Source organism: Narcine bancroftii, chromosome 12, assembly GCF_036971445.1.
Source record: "Narcine bancroftii isolate sNarBan1 chromosome 12, sNarBan1.hap1, whole genome shotgun sequence".
In the NCBI taxonomy this organism is placed as follows: Eukaryota; Metazoa; Chordata; class Chondrichthyes; order Torpediniformes; family Narcinidae; genus Narcine; species Narcine bancroftii.
This window is the reverse complement of record NC_091480.1, coordinates 25,389,952-25,416,750: the sequence shown is the minus strand read 5'-3', so window position 1 is coordinate 25,416,750 and position 26,799 is coordinate 25,389,952. Positions and strand designations below refer to the sequence as shown.

The 26,799-nt window shown below is 39.5% G+C and overlaps 3 protein-coding genes and 1 long non-coding RNA gene across 13 annotated transcripts in view; 2 read left to right on the top strand and 2 right to left on the bottom strand.

Annotated features, from left to right (window-relative positions):
• dhrs7b (dehydrogenase/reductase (SDR family) member 7B) overlaps positions 1-1,237 on the top strand; it is a 69,780-nt gene extending 68,543 nt beyond the window's left edge. For all 6 annotated transcript variants that reach the window (XM_069906010.1, XM_069906014.1, XM_069906011.1 and 3 more), the window contains one exon: positions 65-1,237. In XM_069906010.1, the coding sequence (XP_069762111.1) occupies positions 65-270 (206 nt within the window). In that variant the 3' untranslated portion in view covers positions 271-1,237. The remainder of the gene's footprint in view (positions 1-64) is intronic.
• tmem11 (transmembrane protein 11) lies at positions 51-11,561 on the bottom strand. 3 transcript variants are annotated; one of them, XM_069906017.1, is made up of 5 exons: positions 11,086-11,561; positions 8,308-8,722; positions 6,614-6,700; positions 2,322-2,390; positions 51-416 (listed from the first exon to the last, which is right to left on the bottom strand). In XM_069906017.1, exons 1-5 carry the CDS (start codon positions 11,142-11,144, stop codon positions 345-347), a joined length of 702 nt encoding a protein of 233 aa, XP_069762118.1. In that variant the 5' UTR covers positions 11,145-11,561; the 3' UTR covers positions 51-344. The 3 variants fall into 3 exon arrangements, with proteins under 3 accessions (XP_069762118.1, XP_069762119.1, XP_069762120.1); XM_069906018.1 differs by lacking the exon at positions 6,614-6,700 and having other exon boundaries at positions 11,086-11,559; XM_069906019.1 differs by lacking the exons at positions 51-416; positions 2,322-2,390 and having other exon boundaries at positions 4,634-8,722; positions 11,086-11,550.
• On the top strand, positions 11,300-22,915 carry LOC138747083 (uncharacterized). Of its 2 annotated transcripts, none has more exons than XR_011347300.1 (4): positions 11,300-11,483; positions 21,911-22,053; positions 22,268-22,396; positions 22,521-22,915. It is a non-coding gene; the product is annotated as an uncharacterized lncRNA (long non-coding RNA). The 2 variants fall into 2 exon arrangements; XR_011347301.1 differs by lacking the exon at positions 11,300-11,483 and adding an exon at positions 11,666-12,235.
• smcr8a (Smith-Magenis syndrome chromosome region, candidate 8a) lies at positions 13,286-23,944 on the bottom strand. Of its 2 annotated transcripts, XM_069906009.1 has the most exons (3): positions 23,682-23,767; positions 21,490-23,607; positions 13,286-19,032 (listed from the first exon to the last, which is right to left on the bottom strand). In XM_069906009.1, exons 2-3 carry the CDS (start codon positions 23,601-23,603, stop codon positions 18,579-18,581), a joined length of 2,568 nt encoding a protein of 855 aa, XP_069762110.1. In that variant the 5' UTR covers positions 23,604-23,607; positions 23,682-23,767; the 3' UTR covers positions 13,286-18,578. The 2 variants fall into 2 exon arrangements, with proteins under 2 accessions (XP_069762110.1, XP_069762109.1); XM_069906008.1 differs by having other exon boundaries at positions 21,490-23,944.
• Between the last annotated feature and the right edge of the window lie 2,855 nt (positions 23,945-26,799).

Sequence of the window (26,799 nt, the reverse complement as noted above, 5' to 3'; positions counted from 1 at the left end):
TGGAAAAAAAATACTGTCTACACTGAACAAGTACATTATATTGATCCATTGCTTTTCTCTTTAGTGATGGACAAGAATACAGCAGAGGGTTACAAACCTCATGTCGTAGCTGAAGCCATCCTTACAGCAGTTTGCAGAAAGAAGAAGGATGTCGTAATGGCAGGGTTCCTCCCCACTATTGCAATTTATTTGCGAACCCTGGTTCCAAGCCTCTTCTTTCCTATCATGGCAGCAAGAGCTAAAAAGGAGTGCAAGATGAAGGATAATTAATCCCATCCTGGGCTTCCTAAAACACTCTCCTACTGAAGCGTTTGGAGCATATCTTCTGCAATGGGTTGAGGAAGTCAATGGTGCTCACATGCGTCCACTATAGTTCCATCCATGTTGTTTTGATGGTTTTTCAGTTTTGGGACAGGCTTTGGAAATTACATGAGACAAAGGTAAATTAAGCGGGATTAAACATATCTTTAAGTTTACATTTAAAAGAATCCAGTATTGTTTAAAATATCTATTAAAATATAGATTGTAACCAATTTACAACATTGCATTCACAGTATGCAACTTGAACATATGTACAAAACCAAAATCTGTACGGGTGCAAAATTTGAAGCATATTTGAGTCAGGAGATCTAACTGCATCCAGACTTTCACTTCATTTTATCTTCAGAGGCCAAATGTACTTTGGGCTGTGGTTGCACTATTCTACAACATCAGTCCAAAGTGAAAACAGCCCCTGGAGATGGAGTCCGAAAATGTATACTGTTTACAGCTTATATTTCTGTGTGAAAGCACTGAGAAATGGAAAAAAAGTTTGAATTTTGTGAGAAGGCAAAGATCTGCTGCTCTGTTTTCCTTATGCTAAGTGTATAGGTACATGAGGAAACGTTAGTTATGAAATATATTAAAATGCTTCAAAGCCTGTAAGATCCTGCACTGGGTCATCAATGACAAAGGGGTTATGGAGTGCTTATAACATGGTAACATTGAGCAGTTTTTCTCTGTGAAATGATGTGATGTGTAGGATGACCTGACAAGCTTCAAATGCTTGAGTCCATTCTGGATTTGAACTTTTCTCCCTTCTTCATTTTATTCATTAAATTATCTCAATGTCAGAAGATTTTACCAGCTACAGTGGAAGGCTAATTTGCACATATTCATTTCCTGGTAATAGAGCCACTTTTATGCATAGTGTACAACAGGAAAAAGGAAAATAAAGAGATTACACTGAAATTAACAATCAGGTATAAAATTTCTTTAACTCTCAACACTAATATTTAAATGATTTTTATGAAAGGAATTGAATATTAATGTATTAAGCACTCAACATCTTTATGATTTCAAACTTGGGTTCTTGAAGTTCCAGAATTGAGCCTTCAACATAAAATGCCTAATATGATTGCAGAAAGGAAAAGTTGCAAGAATGTCTATCTAAAGTTAATCAGACTATTTAGCTGGGGACTGGTGGTTATATTGGAGGAAAAACCCAACACCCAACCCCAACCCACCAATTTTCCCCTGCAGCCGCTGCAACCGTGTCTGCCTGTCCCGCATCGGACTTGTCAGCCACAAACGAGCCTGCAGCTGACGTGGACTTTTACCCCCTGCATAAATCTTCGTCCGCGAAGCCAAGCCAAAGAGAAAGGTGGTTATATTTTTAAAATATCATTGCTGTTTTATCAGCTAGCTCCGACATTGAAGAATATTGAAGCTGTTGTGAATGATTCTGCACAAAATGGATTGCCCCAGAAAATTTTGTTTATTCACTGAGTAGATGGAACCAAGACTGAATTAATTATAAGACTGAGATGAAACAACAAATTGTCTGCCCCTCTCCCCACCACCATTTTGCTCATACTTTGATGAAGAGCTTAAGTCTGAAATGTTATCTCTGTATGGTTATCTTTGCCATACAAAGCATACTGTTCAAACAGTGTTGATAACATTTCAGTTGAACCTGAGCAAACATACTTCAACTGAAGATCATGTTCATTAAAGATAACTAATTACAAATTTGCTTTTGCATTTTCCTCCCCCTCTTCCCCCACGCCTAGGGTGTAGAGAAAAAAATTCTCATGTCTGGAAATAAATGTTGAAATATTCAACAACACTGATGTTGGAATATTAAAATGCAAGGTTAAAAGTTATAAAACAATTTACCATCCTGTAGTATTTTGTAAATGTCTTTACAAATAGGATTTATGTAACAACAAAAATTCCAGCAGGCTTTGCAAATGCCAAAAAAATCCCTAGTTTCAGCACCCAAAAAACAAAAGTTTTTTGTTAAACATTTTACAAAGGGTTCAATAGCTCAGGGAACTTACCCATTGCGTAGCTGATATGTTCGGATTAGATCCTTTGTAGCCAACTTCTGCTTTGTTAGTCAATCTCAGCTATAAAAGCAGATATTTTAAAACAGCATGATTCCATAATACATTTTCTTCTTCCCATTTAATGTCATATTTATCATTTTATAAATCAATAGCTGAAAAGCCAAATCCTGTCAGCTTTTAAGTTATCTTGAAAAATGTAAAGAAAAAGCAAATTGTGCTCCATTGTCACCCACAATCTTAAACCATCTGACATTTATATAAAACTAACATCTACAATTCTTTGAAAATTATTCAAATAAAGTGACCCAAAATGCTTTAGTACGTATGTAAAGCTCTAGAGGCATGTGTACATTCATAGAGGTGTTGCGTTTTAATGTTCACAAACTTCCAACATATTCATTACTCTGTAGTCTGCTCTATTTCAGATTGCGTTCACAGCACCTAATTGCCCGAGTACGTCTGGGATTGTCTGATCTCAGATGGTAAACGGGCACAGGACTGGTCAGTTCTCGGAGGGGAGTCCCAGGTGTTGTAGGTTTCTGTGAGGGATGCTGGACCAAGTGACAACTCTCTGCCGACCTTACAGTAGTCAAAAGTTAAAGAATTTCATGTATGTTACATTCTAAAGATAGTACCCCATGAATTCAAAGCGAGCTTTATAACAAGAAAGAATGTCCAACCATTTTCCCCATCTTGAAACTCAGTCAAGATAGACCAATGTGACTTATTTTGTGTCATTATTTTGTGGCTTAACTGCAATATGTTTGGCTTATGAATTGGAATGTGTACATGTGTTGTACCCAGTCTTTTTCCAAGATCCACAATATCAAAAGATTTAGCTACGAATGGGATAAACACATATGCTACAAATCTCTCTACCAATGGGCCTTCATTGACCACAAGTGATGCTTCATGTGGTACACAGGCAACATCAGGACTCCCACATCTTAGGAGCTGCATCTCAGTGAAGGCAAACCATTGAAATTGTAATATTTAAGATATTCTTGCAGCCTTAGGCCACCTGAGGAAAAGAGCTACGATCCAAGATCTCAACTCCAGCATAAAGTTCAGGGTCTAGAGGAGAACTGCAATTTCATACCCCCTCACTCATAGGAAACATGAATGACCCATTGCAGACATGACAAGGAAAATTGTCTGAGCAAAATACCCCAAATCCCATCAGGTATATTGAATCGATAGTCATTTTCTTAAAGGCAAACGTACTCAACAATAAGCATGTGACTAAGTGGAATCAAATTGGCAGACAATTCCATCCCTGACCAACACCAACATGTCCAACAGTGTACTTTATAATAGCTAAGATTTGCTTTTCATCTCAAGCGCTACCTCGATGACCAAACCATGGCTTCATCAGCACCCTTGGAAACCACTGGCGTAGAGTGGCAAGTCACCCTCAATCTCAAAGTATGAGCGAAGAGGACCTGCTGCTGCTGGGTAATTTAACAATGTACTCAGGAACCAGAAAGACCATTTCATCACTTTGTGATTCTATATGTATTATAAAAAAATATTTGGATGAAAATGTAGATGGTGATTGACCAGTAGTTTGCAGATGACACAAAAATTGGAGTTGTGGATAATACGATTGTCAAAGGCGGTATGAGCAGAGAAATAGCAGATGGAGTTTAATCCAGATAAAGGTCAAATGCAAGACCCTTGGGAAGCAATGATGGACAGAAGAATCTTCGTGAAAGTGGCAATATGGACAGTAAAGGCTGAATGTTGGATATTTGCCTTCATAAGCAGTTGTATAAAAGTTAAGTTTAGGTCACTGCATTAGAGGTGTAGCCTTTGGAAAGGGGCTTATAAGGATGGTACCTGGTTTAGAGTACCATTTACAAGGACAGACTGAACAAACTTAGATTGTATTGGCAGCTGAGTCCTGATAGTTTACAAAATTAAGAGGCATATATTGGGCAGTTAAGAGGCTTCCCCCCCCCCTCCCCAAAGTATAAATGTCAAATACAAGAGGTCATTGCTTATAGTGGGAGTTTAAAAATGTGGATGCCAAGTTGTTAAGGTGCCTGGAACATGCTGCCTGGTGGGTGGATTAGAAGCAGATACGTTAGTGACATTTAAGACTCATTACGACGGTCTTGAACATTAAGTAAATTTGGCATCATGGTTGGCGCAGATTTGATGGGCAAAGGGCGTATTTTACATTCTATGCTATGGGTAACAATAATACTCATTTGAAGTTGACTCGATTAGTTTTGCTGCCCTAATTCTTCGTAAACCAATGATCCTGGAAGTATCCTTGTCAATCATGGATATAACCCACATTCTGAATCTTAAAATACATGCTTTTATTGCAAAGGGACAAAATCAAATTTGCCTTCTTTTGACGGCAACACATTTGATTTGCTCACAAACAAGTTTATTTACAGTATGCAATTCAAACTATAGAACACTAAAAAATGCAACATTAAACATGCCTATTTAATCTAATTTGGCAGATGCACATTTTAAAATACCAAAATTTAAATATTTCAGAACATAGGAAAGAATACTGAAATTGCCCACAGGGCACAGTTATTTCATACTACCTTGGGCATCAAAGGAGCCATTAATAATTTGCACTCTGATGGCATGCACAAACTGCAATGATGCACTTCGATGCAAAACCATTGCATCTTGAATGACATTTGTCATGGGTTTTTAACATAAATACCAACCCATGAATGAGCAACTGGCTTGAAATCCATATTACTAACTTTATTAAATTCAAATGTTTTCCAAAATTATTAAAATATTCATGGGAAATGTTTTAATGTGAGGACTGAGCTGTCAATATCCTCGCCAGATGGCCTCCTCCTGCTCCTAGTTTTTTTTCCTCGTTAATGCCAATGCATCCAGTATGAATCACGCAACTCTGATACTTACATTTACTTGTAAAATGTAGCTTTCTATGGTGGCAGCTAATTTTGCTTCCATTGCCTTCAAATAAATGCATCCCTTTCTGTTCAAGTTATGAAAAAGCTGATTATATTAATGTTGAACAGTTATAATTAAAATAATATTGGTTGGGGTAAGCAAGGCAGCTGAGCTGGTGGGGGGAGGGGAAGAAAGAAAAGGTAAGAGATTTCAACTGGAAGAAAATGAAAATTTAAAAAAGCTTCTGTTGATCCTAGAAATCAAAATTCAAAACAGAAATTGTTTCCGCATCAATATTAATCCGGTTTCTCTTTCTATGGATGGCTCCTGACCTGCTGAGTGATTCCAGCAATTTCTGTTGTTATTTGGAAAAAATTGTGCTGCTGTTCAAAATGGTCATATTGCCTTTAAGACAAAGCAGTGTACGATTTACTTGATGTGGATATTTATGAAAGAAGCCATAAAATGAATAGGAAGAGTAAATTACCATTTTACATTTTGCCAGAGGAAATTTTCATGGGGAAGAGGCAGAAGGGAAAGGGTGGGAGGCTGAGCGGGATATGAAACGATGTGGTGGGTACTCTCATCTCAGAGTTGTCATTCTTACAATGTTGCTCCAGAGTTTCTGCAATGAAATTGCATGTCAATTTCTACACTGATGTGCAAACTGCAGCTCTTGGGGCCACATGCAACTCTTTGATCTGCAGCTTGAGGCTTTCCAACACTCTTAATTTCCTCATTCAAATATGAGATTTTATATTACTGTATGATAGTTGCATCAATTTTTTTTTAAATTATGTGATCTTGGGCATATACGGGGAAGGCCAAAGAAATAAAAAGATTTTTTGTTGAGGGATAGGGCGAGTTTTCTTCCGTTTATTCTGAGGTGAAGGAAACTGAGATCAAAGGCAAAATTGATGCTCTCCATCACACAAGAATGCATTTTGAATTATTGTCTCATTCATAAAAATCCAATTTCTCAGAGGGATGTCATTTTATTATCAACAGGTAATAGAATACTTGGATTACGACATTGACTCTATTTGTGCATTTTAGGCAAATGTGCAGGTTTGGGGTGGTGCACAATGTGGTTAAAAGTGATTGCAAATGCGACTCAAGTTACATACTGTGACTACCACTGCTGAAGAGCATGCCACTTTAAATTTGATACATCATGATAATTTGTTGCATCAGATTTGCAATTTAGCATCAAGCATCACAGATTGCAGTTGAATATATGCATGAAGAACATTTCTGACTCAATTGTTGGGAAATTGTAAACTAAGCAAACATTGAAAATGTCTGTTTAGTGTAAACTCCTGCTTCCCTGAGAAGTGGATTTACGGCAATAGAGAAAAGTGAAAAGAGCCCTTTTTTAATCCAGTTACCTGCAAAATGACAGCCACCACAAAGTACATCAACAGGTCAAGCAACAGAACTTCACACAAGCTCTCCATTACACAGCATGAATACCTCTGGAAAGGAATGTTGCTCAAGTCACTAACACATCATTTATCACTCCCAGCACCATTTCTCATTTTTTATTGGATTGTCTAAGAATGTCCAAGATACACGTTATCTATAAATTTTTCAAAAAATTTATCTTTTAAAATATAATTTGCATAACATTCCCAATATCTTTATGCCCAAAGTGTGTCATGTACACGAACACACTTTGCCCCACCATATGCACAAATTCGTCACACCATCACACAAATACTATTTCCACAATGCAAACCAACAAAAGTGTGAATGTTGCATTATGATCCTAGAGTATTAGAACATCTTGAAACCAATCAGGGGCTCCTCCAATCCTCCAAATTGCACCTTCATAATTTTATGTTGCTTTCCATGGAATAATACCATGAGGAATGAAAACACTCAAACATGCAGTAAGTACTGTCAATGAGTCAAGTTGGAAAAATCACCCAAGTTATTCTTAGGAAAATTTTGGCAAAATTGTGATTGTATCTAAAATGTTCCCTTCTATTGCCATTTTTGTTTTAAATCTGTTCATTACAATATAACTTGTTTGCAGGGAAACTATTAGCAAGTGATGTACACTGCAGACCAAATTTTAACTTCAGAGTTTCCTCAGTTACAATTTGGAACTCAAAACAACATTGCACGCCAAATCAGAATAATTTTGTCAGATTCAAATGTTGATCGATTCCAACCACTTTAGAAACAGTGATGGCAAAATGGAATTTGGTTTGTGAAGCTAGAAGGGACCAATACCACAAAAATAAAGAAAAACAGCGAATGAAATGACCAAAATAAAATACCACTCATTAACATTGAAGGGTTTCCTCTAACCCTTTAAAGTTTTAAAACTTTTAAATGTGGCAGCGACCCATTTACTTTGAAGGGCAAATTACATGCAAATTCATAAGCCAAGTCACTGAAGATGTACATATTCATTCTCTTGCTCTTTCAAATGCCATTTCAAATGACAATTTCAATTGCAAACCTAATTAACTTTCTTATAATAATAAAATTGTAGCAAGGTCAGATTAAATTAATTTCAAGGGATAATATTTGATCACATTTTACTTTACAATCCCAATAAAGTTTCTGAATCCCAAGTGCTAAAAGTCACTAAAATTTTGAAATAGAAATGTTCTATTCTGAACTGATGAGGACCCATCTGCAAAATGTTATGCAAATAATTCATGCAAGTCAGATCTCTTTTTTTGGAATTATTTGGAATATGAAAGCAATTGAGAGGATCAGCTGCCTGCCCATTACCTGAAATAACAGTAGTTGTGCATATATTGGATTTCCTAAACAAATGTCAAGTATATACTGGTCTTTTACAGAGGATCAAATCACTGAGGTGGGCAAGAACTATCACGTGAACTGGAAATATCAGTGCACGAGGGGGAAGATACTTCTGAAAATCTATGTGAGACCTTGCTCCTGTAGTCTCCACTGACACAATGTCATATGTAAGAATACACAACTGTTCCACTTGTCCCAATCATACTGCACAGATCTCACAGATTTTCTTAACGCAGTACATCAAGGCAGCCAATGCTATTGTGTTATGGAGTCTTTTCCTGTAAATATCATCTTTTCTAACCAGAACCACGGGTGTGGATGATGTAAGTGTATTCAACGGTAACTGGGAGAGTTTGCAGGTGTCGTATTCCACTTGGTACTTGCAACAGGGATCAAATTGCCAAGAAATGCCATAGAGCGCTGCACAGGCCACACTGATGGCTCCAATAGGCAGGGTTACGTAGCGGGCGTATTCCGAAGCCAATGCTATTGGGGTTAACAGGCAGACTGATCCCGCAATAACAGATGTTTTATGCAAGCAATTTCCGACTGCAATCCAGCGCGCTGTCTCATCTCCAATGCGGGTTGGCTCAATTATAATATACTTGTACTGGGTCTCCAGTGCTTGTTCTAGCTCATATTCAAATTGCTCCTGTGCATTCTCTCCGTTGTAAATTTCTCGTACGATGTAGCAGTCTGTTGAATTTAGTGACGCCCTGCAGCATACACAGAAGTAAAAGAAAACTATTTTAAAAAGGAATGCGAAGTTGAGCATTTTAATAACTTTGGATATCCATGAAAACTTTTAAAGCCATCATCAGAAAAGCAGATGAAATGAAATTGGATTATTTCCACCAAACACACTATCTTCATTTCCAACTTTCAGGCTGAGCAAATTAAAATGAGTTGCATTAGTTATAATAGCTATTTCAGTTTACCCAACAGATCTTCAAAAAAGTTTCTGGCACCTCTCCTTAACCATTAAAAAAAGTTAAAATCAATGAAAAATATGATGGTGGGACTGTATTGCAATGCAGCTGTTTCTCAAATAACTTCTCCTCCCAACCTTAAATGGCTCACGATGAACAGTTTAGAATGTTGGCTGTGTAGCTTTCTGTGAAGAATTGAATTACCAGTACAGTTAAAAAACAACAATGAAAATTTTTATGCTACACTTGGACAGTGGCTGGTTAGATAAAATATGGGGCAAGAAATATAAACGGGGTTCAGTGGTTACAAGTCAATGCAAAGGAAATAACTTACAGCTCCATATTTAGTCAACTGCACATTATTGCAACTTGAACTGAAGAACCCCTTCTATAGACTTTTCAATGGTAACTATTACAAGTTAGGAATACTGAATACTGATTTTACAAATCAGTCTACTGCTGAAGAATGAAGCAAAACTTAAGAGACAAAAACAATTTAACTCATTTGATAAAACACACAAATGATGCAAGTCAAGTAGCATCTGTGAATAGATATAGAGCTCATATTCAGATTGACAATCTTTCATGAAAACTTATAGAATGAAAAACCTGATACATTATGAAAGGATACAAAGCTCCAGAGCATGGAATGCTCTGGCTGACTTTGTAAGCCACTAAGAGCAAATAATGGCAGCTTGATAGCCACACTCAAAATATTGTACCAACTTTCTACAAGCATTTATATCCCAAGATACTCATTGTTAAATCTGGATTCATGGCTTAGAACTGTATACCATTGGGAGAGTCCAAATTATTTAAACAGCACTTCTAACATGAACATTACCATTCTTTTCGGATGAGCCGCAGGCATAGATTAAAGATTAGAAGGCACAATTTCAAAGAGCATGGGGATCCCTCAAGTAATGTCATTGAGAATAAAAGAAATCTTGTATCACATTACTGCTTAGGCAAGCTGTTCTTTAGAAATGAGGTGTCTTGTTGTCATTGCTATTTTATTTCAGAAGGCAGTTCACTTGTTGCAAATTACTTTGGGATGACCTCAATCATGAAAGCAGATCATAAACAACACACACACAATACAAATCACAAATGGACGAGGTAATTGTAAAGCACTTTCAGATTTTTTTTTAAAGCCAGGAAATGTGCAACAAAAAGTGATTCTTTTCTTTCTGTAACCCAGGGCAGGGTCTTAAATTTCCAACCCAGACAATTTTTTTTTTAAATTGAAACTTTTCAATGTTTTATCAGCAACCTGCAGAATTAATCAGTTTAGTTCTATGATCAGGAATTTCCAGCCATTTTCTAGTGACACTGATATTTAAAATAGAGAGGGCTACAGACAATAAACAGTTTCTTGTCTTGGTCTGTAAAAGAGGGCAGTGCATGTGGGGTTTTTTTTGCACCGGAATGAAATCATATACAGAAATGTTTGTGCTTGCACTTCACCTGTTCCAAAGCAACTCCACAACTCTCAGGTTGACCGGATCAAACGGAAGCAGGAGTTATATTCCATCTAACAATCAGTACAGATAGAATTATACCACCTTGTAATATTTCTACACGCCCAGGGCAATAAATAGCACGTTCTTGACCGTAGATTTTGCACCTATTTTTATCCCACATAACTATAAAGACACCGCACCCATCCATTATTCCCCCTTTGCCATGAATTTATTCCTCACCATCAAAAGGCTCCTTGTTACAACAAAAGTTAAGAGCTGTTTTTTTTTGGGGGGGGGATCGGATCGGGTAAAACTAAAACAGAGGCCCCCACCGTGGTGCAGAAGATGCACCTGATGAATTCATGTGTCCGACCCCCCCCCCCCACCCTCACCCCCACCAGCAAACGACGGGCCTTCCCAAGTTTGGAGGCTTCCAGGAGAGCTGTGGGGACGGGGACGACGGCCCTCGGCCACCTCGATTTTCCTCCTGGGGGGGGGGGGGGGTTAACGTCCTTCTCGACTGAAGCCCCCATCGAATGGAGGCCGTGGCCTATGTGGGTTTGGCCGGCAAGTGGGGATGGAGCCCTCAGGAAGGCGGGCCGCCATGGCCGGCTGGGCTCTCAACCACAAGGCGACCGGACCCCGCCGCCGAACGAGGAAGCTTCCCAAGGGCGCGGCCGCGCTCACCTTTCCCTCAACCCGCTGACACGGCGCCTCCGTCCACAAGTTGCCATCTTGACGAGCATCGGGCGGGCGAAGGGGGGGAGGGGTCCTTCGCTCCGTCAATCGCCTGCCTGCGAGCCGCGCGGCGGGTAATGTAGTCCCGCGCGCCGGGCAGCGCGGGGCCGACGCCCGGCGCCGACCTACAACTCCCGGCATGCAGCGCTGACGTCACGGCGCCGAGTCGTGGCACGGCGTCCGGCGCCGAATCAGCGTCAAGGGCAACGGCCCCCCACCCCCCCCTCGGCCTCGTTGTTCGGACTTTGGAAGGGTTCGCGGCCGACGTTGGTTCAGAGGAGCCACCACATCTCGGGATAATGTGGGGGTGGGGAGGGGGAGGGGGTTTCTTTCGTGTCATCAGTCAAGTGAGTGCTTTAGATCCGTGGCCAGAGCTGGCGAGGTCCGGGGGTCGGTGGGAATGGCGTCCTCGGGATGACACAAGCCCGTCTGGTGCCGCCTGAGGGGGAGGGGGAGGGAGGGGGAGGGGGAGGGAGGGGGAGGGGGAGGGGGAGGGGGAGGGGGAGGGGGAGAGACAGACCCACAGTAATTGTTACAGGCCCTGGGCTCCAACCGTGGTCGAGGCCTCCGGGTGGTTGAGGCAGTGTCAAGGGACCTTTGACCCGGTGGCAGCAGAGTGAAGTGGGCATGGGTGATGGGGGTCCTTGAGCTTCGAGGCTGCTCTCTTGAGACAGCTTCCTGTGGGACGTCCTCGATGGACTGAAGTGTGATGTGGAAGGCCGAGTTAACGGCCCTCTGGAGTGTTTTTCTTTTGTGGCTTGCCATGTGGGTTGGCTCCTCTGCCCTAGATGGTGATGCAACCAGCCACAATACTCTCCACGGTGATGCACCATCAATTAGTTCAAAAAGTTGTACAGGGACTGATGTTAGGGTTAAGGGTTAGGTTAGGCTTTTATTAACCATAAGAATGGAGGCACGCTCATGGTGGTCAGCTGCCCTGGGCTAAGGAGGGAGCTGTGGCAGTTGCTTTTATTAAGGGGGTCTGTGAGAGGAGCCACAGTCAGTAAGGGATGTATCCAGATGAACTATAATCAGTACTAACACAGCCAGTGGTTTACCTCATTCGCTCCTCGATGGAGAAAGAGTCCAGTGGGGTGAAGTGAGTTAAATGTTCTTACAAATGGTGTCTTTTTGTCTGGTCTGCCACTGTGACCGCCGTGGTACGGGCTGCGGCACAGATGCTGAATCCTGGACAGTCGGCTTGGTGGATGCGACGGATCTGGGGTGCCATCCACTGGGGTTGGGGGCAACCTGCCATGACCCTGGTGCATCGTGGGTGTCCTGATGGGTTCAGACACGCTCGTTATCAAAATGTCCCTGAGCCCGGAGTCGCATTCGTAGCTTGTAGAACATCTCGTATCTCTCTGCTGATTGACTAAACTAAAAGAAACAGGTATCGGTTTTACTAAGATTTCTCAGAATTTTAGGCACTTCAATTAAATCTCCCCAATTGAAAACAGAACCCAGACTATCCAGTTCTTCCCTTTACTCGAATGCTCCAGTCCTTTGAGTGGCACAAAATAGTTCCACTACTATAATGATCAGAACGGTTTTCAGTTCTGGAGATGTTGCCTGGTTATGGCCTTACTACAATGTCTCAGGCAGTAAAGGGCAAGATTCCCATAAATTAGTTAACAAAGCATATCTATCTTTACAAATATCTTCAGAAAGGAATTTCTGCACTTCAGATTATCCTGCAATGATTTTATTTCTTAAAATATCTTTTTTTTTTAAATGAATGTGTAGGAAAGTTGCAAATCAATTCCAGTAGTTTATTTTTCCTTCAGCATTAATAAAGTTCAGCCTGATGAGAAAAGAGCAGTTATTCTAAAATTTCCTCTATTCATACTCCTTCAGCACCAGTTTTAATTTAGAAGTAAGAATTCATTTATTGATTTAATATTGCATTGTAAATACCAAGTATGGAATAATTTTGCAATGTCAATGTGTTAGACAATTCAGGAAAATGTATGCCTATGCTTTAATTACTTTGAATTAGAGCTCTGCCAAACCGGTCATATTCCTTTAACTCAGCAGTGGCCCAGTGTATCCAACTCAAGAGGTACAAAACCATAGGCAAAAAGAAAAATGTACAATAACTGTTTGGTAAATAATTACGATACTTAGAAAAACTTAAACTCCAACAAAATGAGTTCCAAAATGTTTTATTAAGGTACACGATGTTTACAAGTGGAAGGCACAACATTTTCCAAGACAATAATTAAATAGACATACAATTTCAAATACAACAATTACACAAGTTACAGCATCTGGCATTTAAAAACCATTGGGTCTAGTGCAAAATTTAAAAAGCAAGAAAGTGCAAGTTGAAATGTACTTTAAAAAAAAAAATTTCCCCGTTACAGGGTCAGAATTTACAATTATGGTCATACGTTCAGTTGAATAAACATTGCAGCCCAAAAAAGATCAAGTTTGCAACCCTATATTTTATCTACAGGGTTAAAAAAAAAACTACTAATATTTCAGGGCCTACCTTATTTCATCTAGGTCTTCCAAAATCATTATTTTGCATTTGGTGGGTTATTTTAACTACCAATACAATTATGCATGTTCCCCAAACTAACAGAAGGCTGCATGAGCTCTATAGTTTTGAAGTGACCTTAGAATTGAGTGACTCAGACAGTGACCATTGTAGGATGATATACATAAAAAAGTGAACTTTTCTATATATTAACAGTATGCAAGTGCTGGTAATCACTTTCTGAAACTGGACAGTTCTTTTCCAACCAGAATGGATTTCTTTTTATTTGATTGGGATACACACAGAATTGCAAAATCTCAACAGCAAACTTTCAATGAACCTGAAATATTAGCTGCTTCTCTGTCCAATACCAGGTCCCAACCCAAGTATTTAATTGTTAAATGTTTACAACATTTGTTTCTTTATAAATTTAATAAATGGAGGGAGTTGGCATATGGTGAAGAGTAGAATTTGTTAATCCAATTACTGTCAGGTGTGCATTAAAATAATTTAGAACATTTCAAATAACCACATTGTTAAATTCTATCCCTGGAAAAGAAATCCATATTTGCAAGTGATTTTCCATGCACATTATCACCATACAGTTACAGACTCTCTTTGCCTACATGTTCAGGATATTGAGTAAAAATTCAAAGTACACTGTGCCACAATTTAAAAAAAAATCATGCTCCTGCACACAGCAATTTCAGGATGTGACATGCAAACACATCCAAGCTGATAAAGATGGAACATTTCTTGATTAAGCCAAATATAATCTTCAGGTAGATAACATTGGGCCACTTCATGCAAGAAATCAAGTTGAGTGAAAATCAAAACATTATTTATTGCATTAATACTGTTACCTGTCATTTGGAACAACCTGTCACATCTGCAGCTAGGCACTGAATTTTTGCATTCAGTGGTATTGTTCGGGCCTTCTAATTCAACGGGGCAGAAATAAATTACTGGAAGTCAGGCCTTTTGGGTTTTCAAAAAGTGTAATAAGTAATCAGGGTGCTTTGTAATCCCCTTTATCCCAAGATTGGAGCAATACATCCCAAATTTCTCTTATTTAAATTCTATTTTCCAGTTCTGTAAGGCATCATTGCTTAATTGATGATAGAAGCAAGTATTGTCCAAAGAAAACATAGCAGCAAGCTCTCTTACATATTGGCCCTGCCAGTTCTTGGAAGTTTGCGGTCAACGAAAAGAGGACAAAATGTCTAGCTCTTCCTGATATTCATGCTCAGGGAAATGGGCATTTCAAGAGGAAAATGTTGAATGAGCACCAATAAGCAAAAGAACATTCTAAAAAAATGAAACGGTTGGCATTGCTTTAACTAATTACTTCCATAATTACAAAACACACATGCACATATTACACAGTAGCTACTGTCAGCTGTTCTCAGTTAGGGATAAAGAGAATCTATGACATAGTGCAAACAACTATTCACAGTACACGTCTGAATAAAATCATACATCTTGCGGCAGGAATTAAAATCCATCTTTAAATGAGCAATTATTAAAGTTACTAATGCAGTTAGGATGTGCCATTTTTTTCCAATCTTAGAGCAAGTTCACATTTTCATCTTGTAACATTGGCTAAACATACATTCAATGGGTGCTTAACAATTGTTTAGGACTTTCCCCTTATTCTCATAATTTAGATCAAATATGCACTTTGCATTTTTTCTGTTGTATAATCCAATAACTCAGTAATTTCAATGCAAAATGAATGCGAGTCTGTTTTGGCCAATGGATTAGTAGGACTGCTCAGTTTAAATGTTTTTTTAAACTGCTTATTTGTTCTAATAAAAATGCCGCAGGCCAAATTAATTTAATACATTTCAGATGGCAGTTGAAAGGGACCAGCTTACACTTTACACCTCAAAGTACATGTGGAATCAATTCCAATTGATCTTTAAAATGTTAATTGAAAAAAACCTTCAAGCAATACAAAAGAAACTGTATATAAAATATTTGAAATCAGCATTGATAATTGAGGACTACCAAAACAATTCAAACAAAATATAAATTTATAACATGCTGTTGAATGAGGATGAAATAATTTTAAGATGTTCTTTAATTTCCAAGTCAGATTGAAAGAATTGCCAATGTGATACAATTCCCCTCAGTACTTCTGGGGCAACAAGCATCCGGTTTCTGATTGTAATCCAATAAACCTTGTTGAAAAGTCTGCAAACCAAGTATCCTAGACTAGGTTTAGGTGTCATTGAACAAGCTACCAGCCACAGACAAAGCTTGCACAGCAAAACAGTAGGATTCCAGAAGCCAGCAGCACCTGCATCTCTCAAGGAAGTAACTTCAGGAAAACCAGAGGATGAGATCCCAAGTAATTGCTTTATTCCTTCTTTCAAGTTGCTTGCCTAAAACCTAATGTGCAATACAATGCAGCAAATTGGACTGGAGAGCACTGCAGCATATCTTTTTATTGGAATGAATGAAAACGGAGATCCTATTGTGACATAATGTACAAGAATACAACTCACAAGAGTGAATTGTAATAATAGGAAAATGGTAGAATACATGGCCATTGACTAAACCTAATTAGTTTCTCCAAACAATTTCAAGTCTGTTACAAATATTATATGCCTCCAGAATATTTCTGAGTTCTTCGTGCAAGTCAAAATAACATTAGAAGCTATCCTTTGAATACTTTGGTCAATTCTCAACTAGGACTGGAAGATTATTTAGTCTTAACACTTTGGGAAAGAAAAATGAAACAAAGTGGTGTGGTGGTGTTAGAAACTTCAACATTAGAATTATTTTGATACAAGAAAACATGGGAGGATAACATTTTGTCTGATGAGTATTTTTAGGAGTGGATGGGAAGGGAAGTGTCACTGCGGGTTGTAAGAAGCAGTAGATTAACAAATTGTGGACTGCCAGAAAATAGAATTTGGAAAGAATGGCAATTAAAATGGTTGATAGCTCAGTGCATTATACGCTAGTATTGATCCATAGACAGGTGATAATTAACATAGGCCACAGCAACAATAATAAGTACAACGGATTTTGAGGAATAGCCATTTGGGGTCATTTCTCCTGGAAGATTACATTCCATTTTGTAAGCCCACCTTGCATTGATAGGTCCAAAAACTAAATGTATATTAATATGTAGTAGTGTATTTATGCTTACAAATTAAGAATAAATACCAAGAAAATGAAGATTTTTTTTGGTCATCATTGCCCTGAAGAACCTGACGACTCAAGACAGAATGTTGAAGGTGGAGGTGAAAAATTAGAGACTATTCTACAGTTTCGTCGTAACAATAGTAAAAAAAAAATCCATCTGATTATGATAGATCATATTTGAATATCCAAATAGTGTGCAAACATTAGCTGCAATCATTGTTGCTGTGAAACCAAAAAGTTCATCCATAGATGGCATTTAGAAAAATCTCATGCGGTCCAAAATACACCTGATGCATCCTTGAATGCAATTAAAATTAATGCAGTAATCATGTTCTATTGATGCCAGTGTTACATTTACATAGACCACTGAAAGACCCCAGTCTGTTAATAATTACTGTGGTCTTACTAATTCTGTAAAGAAAATTTCAGCAAGTTGCTATTTTCCAACAATAACTCTAGTTAAACTGTTGTATTTTGTGGGGATTTAGTTCAGGATAGCAACATGGCATAACATTCAAGGTCTTCCTTTCACCCTTATTTTCATTGTGCAGATTATAAAATATTTTGTTCAAGCATCAAAGGGACTCAAAAATGCTTGAAAGTAGTCAGATTTTTAAATAAACCAAAAAAAAAACCCACACTTTTCTTGCTTGTTTGATCTGTATAAACAGGGATGAATATTATGGTCTTGTTTCAACTCGAAGTGCCTCAATCAACCCAAGGTGGGGTATCAATCAGTATACTTTGGTTCACATCAGAGGCACAGCCAAGATGAGCAAGGTAAAGAAGCAAAATTATATGTTGTTCCTTCTTTTGAGGGTCTGCTTCATCACAATGTTCTTGACTAAGCCAAGAGGGATGCAGAGAGCCAATTGTACAGCTTCAAAGTTAAGCCAGAATGATCCATTTTATTTCTTCTCAGTTCTTTAAGGTAAAACCAATTTTCTAGTTACCACCATCTTCTAGTGGCAAAGAGAAAAATACAACAATCTGCATACTTCAAAGCACATTTTTCTTCCCCAAATTAAAATAAATCATGAGCGTTTTTATTCCCTTTTAAAATTCTAATTGATTTGAGGTTTCACTTCCCATTGAGTGAAAGTACTGACCCTGAAATAAAGTAATTAAGCAGTCATAGATAAACACATACATTTAATTCTAGCCCATGTATATTTTAGTAAACGGGACCTCACACAGCTAGAAATGCAAAAGAAGCATGAAACTTGGATCCAATCAGTTATAATTAGTGATGTGGATTTTTTTTCCCCGTTGAAAGTTAATGTCCCAGCTCGTGAAAAAGCAACATTGCAATAAAACCACAATGTATGCAACCTTTTTACATCAACCCTTCATCAATACTGAACGATGAATTGATGTTTTGGATAACAACAATGAAATACTATTCACATTGGAAAAGACTGCAGATAATTGTGTTCTAACTCAAGTGTTGCAACACAATCATCCATAAATTAGCCAAAATTGATAAACACAATAATAATTTAGCAACACAAGTTAGATCACTTTCGAACTAATCTTGTGATATCTCAATTTGATCCTCTTACTTCACCTTGTTTTTTTTTTGGATTCCATTAACATGCTGTCAACTTTAAATACCATTCCTGTCCCACAAAAATCTCCAAAGACTCGACAGGAAATGGGACAGAGCAGAACCAGATTGCTCCTTTTGGATGATACAAGTGATAGTGCAACAACAAAGGAGAGAAAAAACACAAGAAAGATCATGGTTTTCTGTGATCAAAATACAGGATACAAATTCATCTCTGAAATGGACAATGCTGCAGAATTAGATCTTAAACACAACAGTGGGGACGTAGTTAAATCGTAGAATCGGATTTGAGCCCTTTGGAGGTTCATGCAAGTAGTACGTCTTTATTAATTCTGCAAAGTATTGCACAATTTTGCGATCATCATTCATCAGCCCCAGATGATGCTTTAAAAAGTTTATTCTGCGATAGGTGACAGATTCTTCACTTTCTCTTTCATCGATGGGAAGGTGCAGGTGATGGCAAAAAGTATAGAGGAAAGCCTGGGAACAGAGCTGGGTAAGCATATTATGAACGTGCATATAATAGGTGCTGCCCCGCTTTATCTGAGTCCTATGGTCTGCCATTCTGGTGATCAGCTGTCCTTTATATTGCGGGCAACGTAGGGTTTTGTTGTCACAGTCTAGAATGCTGATGTAGCGACTATACCGATTCAGCGAATGCAGCATACTGGTACCCAGAGGAGAAGCTATTCTAGAAAAGTAAAAGAAACAAAACATTTACCAATTCTATTCAATAGGACTGTCTGTATCCCATGGGAACATTTATTCAGCTGGAGCTCCAATTTCAAGATTTCTATTCTGGCTGTTCAAATCCAATCGAAGTAATGAATGCTACACGATTCATTTGAGATTCAAACAGGCAGTCCATTTTACATTAAACTAAAAAAAAACCCATTTATTTAAAAACACTGATGACCACGGATGGCAATGTTTGACAGAAGTCACCAAAGAATAGAAGACCAAAAGTGACTACTAATCACAATAATGGACATAATTTGCAGATTGGATGACTTCACAAAGATGTTTGCTCCCGTTTGTAATTAACATCACTGACAATTTCATCCTGCAGTACTCTACTGATTCACAATAGATACTATAATTAGATACAAGTAAAGGATAACTTTTCTGTTGTCCAATGTATGCTACCCTAGAATAACAAGCAATACATCATCTCAATTTCAGCTAAGTGACAGAGAACAATCAAAACCTCATTCCCGGAATATTTTTTGTATAACGTGATTGGGTAGATTTTGGGATCAAATTTGCATTTTCATATTATATTGGAAAAGTACCATATCTCTTGGATGTTGTTGGTCATGCATGACCATCCACTTCATTTGGCATGGCTTGAGATTGCAAATATGCTTAAACCAAGTTATTGACACTGCAACTGCTATTCTTCCTTAACTGTGAGATACCATTAGCACGACATCAGAAGGACAGCAAACTTCACCAGTTGGATCAATTATAATTTTTTTTCCATAGCGATGTCTAAAAAATGACAAGTCTAGGATAAACATTAAGCATAATAATTTGGGGAACTCAGAACATTACACATATTCTGAATGGTTTTAGTAAGGAAATGGGATAGCAGAACGAAAGCTTTACAAGACCTTCTTTCACTATTAATGTGGCTTAATATCTTCCACATTCACACAGGAAATGCTTTTGGTGCAGATATGGTGTTTTATCATGTAGAAAACATGTGTTTCATTTTGAGTGTAAGAGGTAAGAAATTAACCTGATATAGCAATATTATGTTTAAGTGCAAAATGTCCAAGAGCTGGTTTTAAATATAAAAGGTATGTATAGTCAAGTCACTAGAATTACACAAACAGCAGTTAAGATTTTATAAGACACACACCAAGCATTATTGCATTGGAGAATGAATTTAGAGCTCTCAAACAATTGATGTTTGTGCACCAATTTAAGTTGCTTTTGGAGGTAACAACTAAAAAAAACTCTTCAGAAATCTATTGCAAATTGAGCTAAAATTTAATTCATCCTACTAATGTCATAGGTCAATCTCCATTATGAAATGGAGGAATCTTTGGTTTGAAAGAATGGGTCATGTGTGTTACTTCTTTGGAGGTGAAAAGGTGGTCATCCTAAACAAAACATTTTTAACATCTGAAAAGTTGAATTTTCTACAGATCCAATTTTAAAGTCCAAGTAGTAATGACCCCAACCGTCCAACTTTGAAAAGCAATCCTGGTATCTCACAAAGGTTAAACAGGAGGTAACTAAGAGATTGTAGATGCTGGAAAACTGGAGCAACACATCACCTATCACCTCCTAAACTGTGCTCCTCTCATTCCCCCCCCCCCTCCCTTATTCAGCCATGTCTTTTTCAATATATTTTATTTAACATTTTTTAGACCATACATGTAGTCAAATAAAAAAGTAAATATGTAAACAAATTTATGCTGCATAATGATTGTATCTCAAATCCTCCAACACCCCCACCCCCACCCAAAAGACCCTGAAAAATGAAAGAGTGGAAAAAAGATTGCTGGAAAGCGCCATTCACTCCATAGATTTCAATTAATTATTTAACTAGTCTTCTTTAGAGAAGGTTAATGTGGATTCGAGGACTGGAAGAAACTCAACTAAAGGTTTACTCCTGAGATCTATAAATATGGTCTCCATATTTGCAGAAATAGGTCACACTTATTTCTTAGGATGTGAGTGATTTTCTCAAGGGGAACTCAGCTGTGTATTTCTGCATACCAGCATGCCCCTACCTAGACGGGAGTCAGACTGCAATACACTTTCTTACTTTTCCGATGAGGAACTTCAGCCCAAATTGTCAACTAGCTTTGGCCTTCCATGAATGTTGCCTGACCTGCTGAGTTCTTCCAGCATTTTGTTTTGCATCTGCTAAGTAAAACATTTGTAAAATCTTCTCACATTTGATTAGACAAATCAAGAAATTGCAAGGAAGTTTTGAGAATCTTTACTCCATCTCTGGGATCCATAGTCTCATTAGCTACAGGTTAATTACATCTTATTCTCTAATTTACTCTACAGGTATAATGAATTCACCAATTCTGAATGCAATTATAATTTGTCTGAGATGGTCAGGTATAAACTTATTGCAAAGTAAACAGATCCGAAGACTTGGTTGTACCATGTATTTACCACACACCTCTGAAGTCCAATGAGTTTCCAGGTCTGCAATTCAGTGACGTGCAAAGGGGAAGTTATCCATTGCTTTACAGGATCTGCATCCTTACCATTACTGGGTACAAATATAGATAAGGCATTGATAAGCTTCTTGACTTTTCCTTCCTGCTCACCAACTACTACAAGAGTCCGTCCAGACAATAATGAAAATATTGCCTGCTGTGCAAAAGAGTATTGCCGTATAAACCACAAGGAATTCTTCCCTGAATTCTTCTTGAATTTTCCAGAGTGTCTCAGTGATGGATTGATTGGGATGGCTGGAGAAGGGGTCCGATCAGAGTATAAAGATGCACTAATAGAACTCATGTTGTCCATATACTCATCCACTTGAATTTGATTTGTTTCTTCATTATCGGGTAGATCATTATATTCTTTTTCACAAGGGAAGAAGACTTGGTCTGCAGCGTTGTATAGTCCACCTCCATCAACTTGCTCGAGGCAATCACTGTGGAATATCTGACCTATGGTTTTACTACGTTGTGGTGGAACATTGACTACTCCATCATTGTATTCTTCAGTTATAAATGTAGGTACTGACTTTGTAAAGTTTGGACTTTCTTTCCCAATACAACAAGAAGGGTCAACAGGCTCATACAAACCAGACAAGGTTATGGTTCTATTTTCAAAACTTATATTGCCAAATTCATCAGTATGGTTCAGATTTGTATCAGGTTGCACAAGACCTCTGCTCAACCTTATTTCTTTATGATCTGAAGGTGGTTCTTCTTCATGTATTGCAGTTGGATAGACAGGCTTAAGGTCCTCAGGTAGAAGAGGTTCAGTGGTACTTAGAACTTCAATGCTGTCCTCGCTGTTTGTCCGCCTGGCACGTACAAATTTCCTCCGCACAAATTCTGGATGGTGGCTCTGTGAGTTTGTTTGACTTTCAGATTTGGATAACAACGTTAGAGGCGAGCAGGACTTTTCTGTTCCCAGGACTTCAATGCTTTCACCACTACTGATACTTCCTTTCTCTTTTCCTTCTAATTCAAGATAATCTGAGGTTCCGAGGTGATTTTTGCTTGGAATGGTATCAGCCATCGTCTCATGATAACTCTCAACACTGATTTGCTGATCCAGTTTAATAGCTACAGACTCCACACAAGACTTGAATGACTCAAAGCCGGTGGATTCAGTTGATAGGCAAGAATGGTTCAAAACCTTAGGATTGATATGAAAACCAGACTGTGGTTTTTCACTGTGCTGTTCCTTTTCAGTCTTTCCTTCACCAGTGAAGAGGAGTGGGTCTTCAAAGAGAAAAGAAGTGGTTTGTTGCTGCTGGAGAAGTGATTTTTCAATTTGACTGGTCATGAGATAGCATACATCCCCTCTGAAAAATTTTTCCACCCGTCGAAGTTGTTCTAATGTCCGATTAAAAAAATAACTGTCACAAAGCTCTTCTAAGGTCTTCAGTTTCTTTTCGAAGCATTTTGCTGATTTAGCTTTTGTGAATTTGGGTATGTAAGATTTTCTGTCGGAAAAGCTCACTTTTTCACACAATTGTAATTGCTCGAGCCCAGAGTCCGAGGGATCCAGATCATTTTCTGGTTCATAAGAAAAATAGTCCCCATCTCTCGTCTTTTTGTACGAATAATTTCTGATCTGCATTAAGAGATCTTGATGCTCAATTATACACTTTTCTACATTGGCTAGCTCATTGGCCTTTTCTATTGCTACTGAGGAGTAATATCCTTTATCGTTAGATTTCTTTTGGATTTCCGTTTCCTGATGTAACACATTCCGGGTATACTCGAGGTCCTTTAATTTCTTCTCCAGTTCATTGGCAAACGCCTTTCTGTTCCCGGTTTTTAAACATTCGGAGGCTTTGGAAAAGTCACCCGAAAGTTCTTGGAATTGCTGCATGATCTTGTTTTCATCCGTGGAGATGTAGGCCACGCAGAACGGCCTGACGAAGCCCCTCGCCTCCAAGTCATAGAGGGTCAAGTGATGAACGTAAGCGAAAGCCCCCTCCTTCGAGTCCCCCAGCACCACCTTGGAGTCTTCCACGAAGTTGAGCTTGGGATAACTCGTCCCGGGAGGGTGCCCCACAAAAGAAGCTTGATAATCGACAGACATGATCCTGAGAGAGAAATAGTTGAGATCAAAGTTACCGCGGGCATTGTCCGGGATCGTTAACAAAGGCTGAGGGCCTACCTGCTCGGAAAACTCGGAAATCAGAATGAAATCCTTCTCGAATTTAGCCGTGGCCGTCTTGGACCAGGGGTTTTCAGGTGGAAACGGGAAATGGGCTGCCGGCCCTTCGCCGGACCGCTCCCCATGGTCGTCCTCGCGAGTGAGAGCCACGACATCGGGGGCAGCGATCATATTTCGGCCGTCCCGGACCCGGAGGCTGAGGCCAGAAAGGAAAGCGACGCCCGCACCTCACCACAGGCCACCATCTTGTTTCCCGATGACGCGAGCCGTGACCGGAAGTGAGCGTCACGCTCTCGCTGGACCAAACTCCTCCCCCACCCAAATAATCCTTTCTCAATACTTGACTTGTGATGTTTCTTGATAGCAGGTAAAATTATTTGATACTCGGGGGAAGGGGGGGGGGGGTGAAATGTGCTGGAAGATGTAGTTTGGAGGATCTTACTAAAAACTACAATACCCAGAATGCCTCACATCCTCAACAATTGGAGTTGCTGCTTCCTGGAAGACACACACACACCTACTGAGTGCATCTGAACTGCTCAGTAAATCTACCAACCCATTCTCGAACGCGCAGACAAGCTCCTGTGATTGGAGGTGATCGTTTCATTCTAATAATTATAATAGTTTTAATAACAATTATAATAATAGTTTAGAACGCTTCCACCAGCGTTGTCTCCGCTCCATCCTCAACATTCACTGGAGCGCTTTCATCCCTAACGTCGAAGTACTCGAGATGGCAGAGGTCGACAGCATCGAGTCCACGCTGCTGAAGATCCAGCTGCGCTGGGTGGGTCACGTCTCCAGAATGGAGGACCATCGCCTTCCCAAGATCGTGTTATATGGCGAGCTCTCCACTGGCCACCGTGACAGAGGTGCACCAAAGAAGAGGTACAAGGACTGCCTAAAGAAATCTCTTGGTGCCTGCCACATCGACCACCGCCAGTGGGCTGATAACGCCTCAAACTGTGCATCTTGGCGCCTCACAGTTTGGCGGGCAGCAACCTCCTTTGAAGAAGACCGCAGAGCCCACCTCACTGACAAAAGGCAAAGGAGGAAAAACCCAACACCCAACCCCAACCAACCAATTTTCCCCTGCAACCGCTGCAACCGTGTCTGCCTGTCCCGCATCGGACTTGTCAGCCACAAACAAGCCTGCATTTACCCCCTCCATAAATCTTCGTCCTACGGCTCCTAGAACGCTTCCACCAGCGTTGTCTCCGCCCCATCCTCAACATCCATTGGAGCGCTTTCATCCCTAACGTCGAAGTACTCGAGATGGCAGAGGTCGACAGCATCGAGTCCACGCTGCTGAAGATCCAGCTGCGCTGGATGGGTCACGTCTCCAGAATGGAGGACCATCGCCTTCCCAAGATCGTGTTATATGGCGAGCTCTCCACTGGCCACCGTGACAGAGGTGCACCAAAGAAAAGGTACAAGGACTGCCTAAAGAAATCTCTTGGTGCCTGCCACATTGACCACCGCCAGTGGGCTGATAACGCCTCAAACCGTGCATCTTGGCGCCTCACAGTTTGGCGGGCAGCAACCTCCTTTGAAGAAGACCGCAGAGCCCACCTCACTGACAAAAGACAAAGGAGGAAAAACCCAACACCCAACCCCAACCAACCAATTTTCCCCTGCAACCGCTGCAACCGTGTCTGCCTGTCCCGCATCGGACTTGTCAGCCACAAACGAGCCTGCAGCTGACGTGGACTTTTTACCCCCTCCATAAATCTTCGTCCGCGAAGCCAAGCCAAAGAAGAAAGAAGAAATCTTCGTCCACAAAGCCAAGCCAAAGAAAGAGTTTAGCCCAGTGAAGAAGCAGTTATTTGCCTCCAAAATTCAAAAAAACCACTGCAAATATCCTTGCTACATATTCCTCTTTACCCCTTCCTGAAATGATCAGTTATTTTTTTTCTTGACCACATGGAAGGATGCTATTCAGCCCAATGTTCCCAATCCCCATTCATTCTCTCTCAGATCAACAATTTCTCTCAATTCTCCTAACACGTACATTTAAATTTGGGGTAACTTGGATGACCACTCGGCACAGCTATTCGCACATACTTGGGTATGTGGATGTAAACCAAAATTTGCAATTTTCCACTTGGAGAGCAACCTCGGTCTGGATTGAATTTAGGCTGTGCAAACTGTGCCACATACTCTAATCAATGTACCAGTTAAATAGCATTTATTTTGTTAGGGAAACATCTGCTGTTCAGATTTTGAATTTATATGATGACAACGTTCAAATTCATGCCTTGGTCATCAAAAAAATCTTGACATTTCTTCACAGATAATCAGATAAAACAGGATGGTGATGCTATTAATTAATGTGCTTTGATCATTCCATAATTATGAAAGTGATTACAATTCTTACTATTAAGTACAATGTGGTTTGCAGCAAATTAACTATTTTTGAAATGTAGTCACTTTGAACACAGCAATAACAAGTAGAATGCTAATAAGCATGACACACTGTCTCATGCATGTGTCTACACTCGCTGGACCAAACTCCTCCTCCCCCCCCCCCCCCCCAAATAATCCAACATCCTTTCTCAATACTTGACTTGTGATGTTTCTTGATAGCAGGTGTTACGCGCACTGGGAACATATTCGAGACTAGTGTCAAGGATGGGTTGATAAAGAATCAAAGTCAGTAAAAAGAAAAATTGTTTGTGTTTGGGGAAACATAATAAATACAGTAAGATGACAGCCAGCATCAGAGTCAATGGATTGAATGGCCTCTGTCACAAAGAAATGTTATATATTTGACCAACTACTCTCCCAGCTGCTGTAAATTTTACAAAATATACCAGAGAACCTGCAAGGAGCCTTTGATTAAAGATAACACACTTTATTATTAGCATCTTAGAACTCATGTGTACTTACAAACTCTACAAATGGATGTCAAGAATCTACAGCCATACCAGATAGCACAGAAGGAAATTGTGGAGACGCAAAACAGTTTAGCACACTGCTGCTCGAGCAAGAGACTAAAGGCAACGCAAGGACAAACAAGGCAACAGAATGAGATGAAATTCAAAAAATATAATAATATAAACATAAACATAACAATTACAGCACGGAAACAGGCCATTAGGCCCTTCTAGTCTGCACC

Excerpts from the sequence above, each read along its gene's own strand:
- tmem11 (XM_069906017.1), bottom strand. The coding sequence starts at position 11,144 with ATGCTCGTCAAGATGGCAACTTGTGGACGGAGGCGCCGTGTCAGCGGG. Across the intron at positions 6,701-8,307 it reads CATCCACACCCGTGGTTCTG|AGGTATTCATGCTGTGTAAT; the intron begins GTTAGAAAAGAT and ends ATTCCTTTCCAG. Across the intron at positions 417-2,321 it reads ACATATCAGCTACGCAATGG|CCTGTCCCAAAACTGAAAAA; the intron begins GTAAGTTCCCTG and ends TAATTTCCAAAG.
- smcr8a (XM_069906008.1), bottom strand. The coding sequence starts at position 23,852 with ATGATCGCTGCCCCCGATGTCGTGGCTCTCACTCGCGAGGACGACCAT. Across the intron at positions 19,033-21,489 it reads AAACTCATTGGACTTCAGAG|AATAGCTTCTCCTCTGGGTA; the intron begins GTGTGTGGTAAA and ends TTACTTTTCTAG.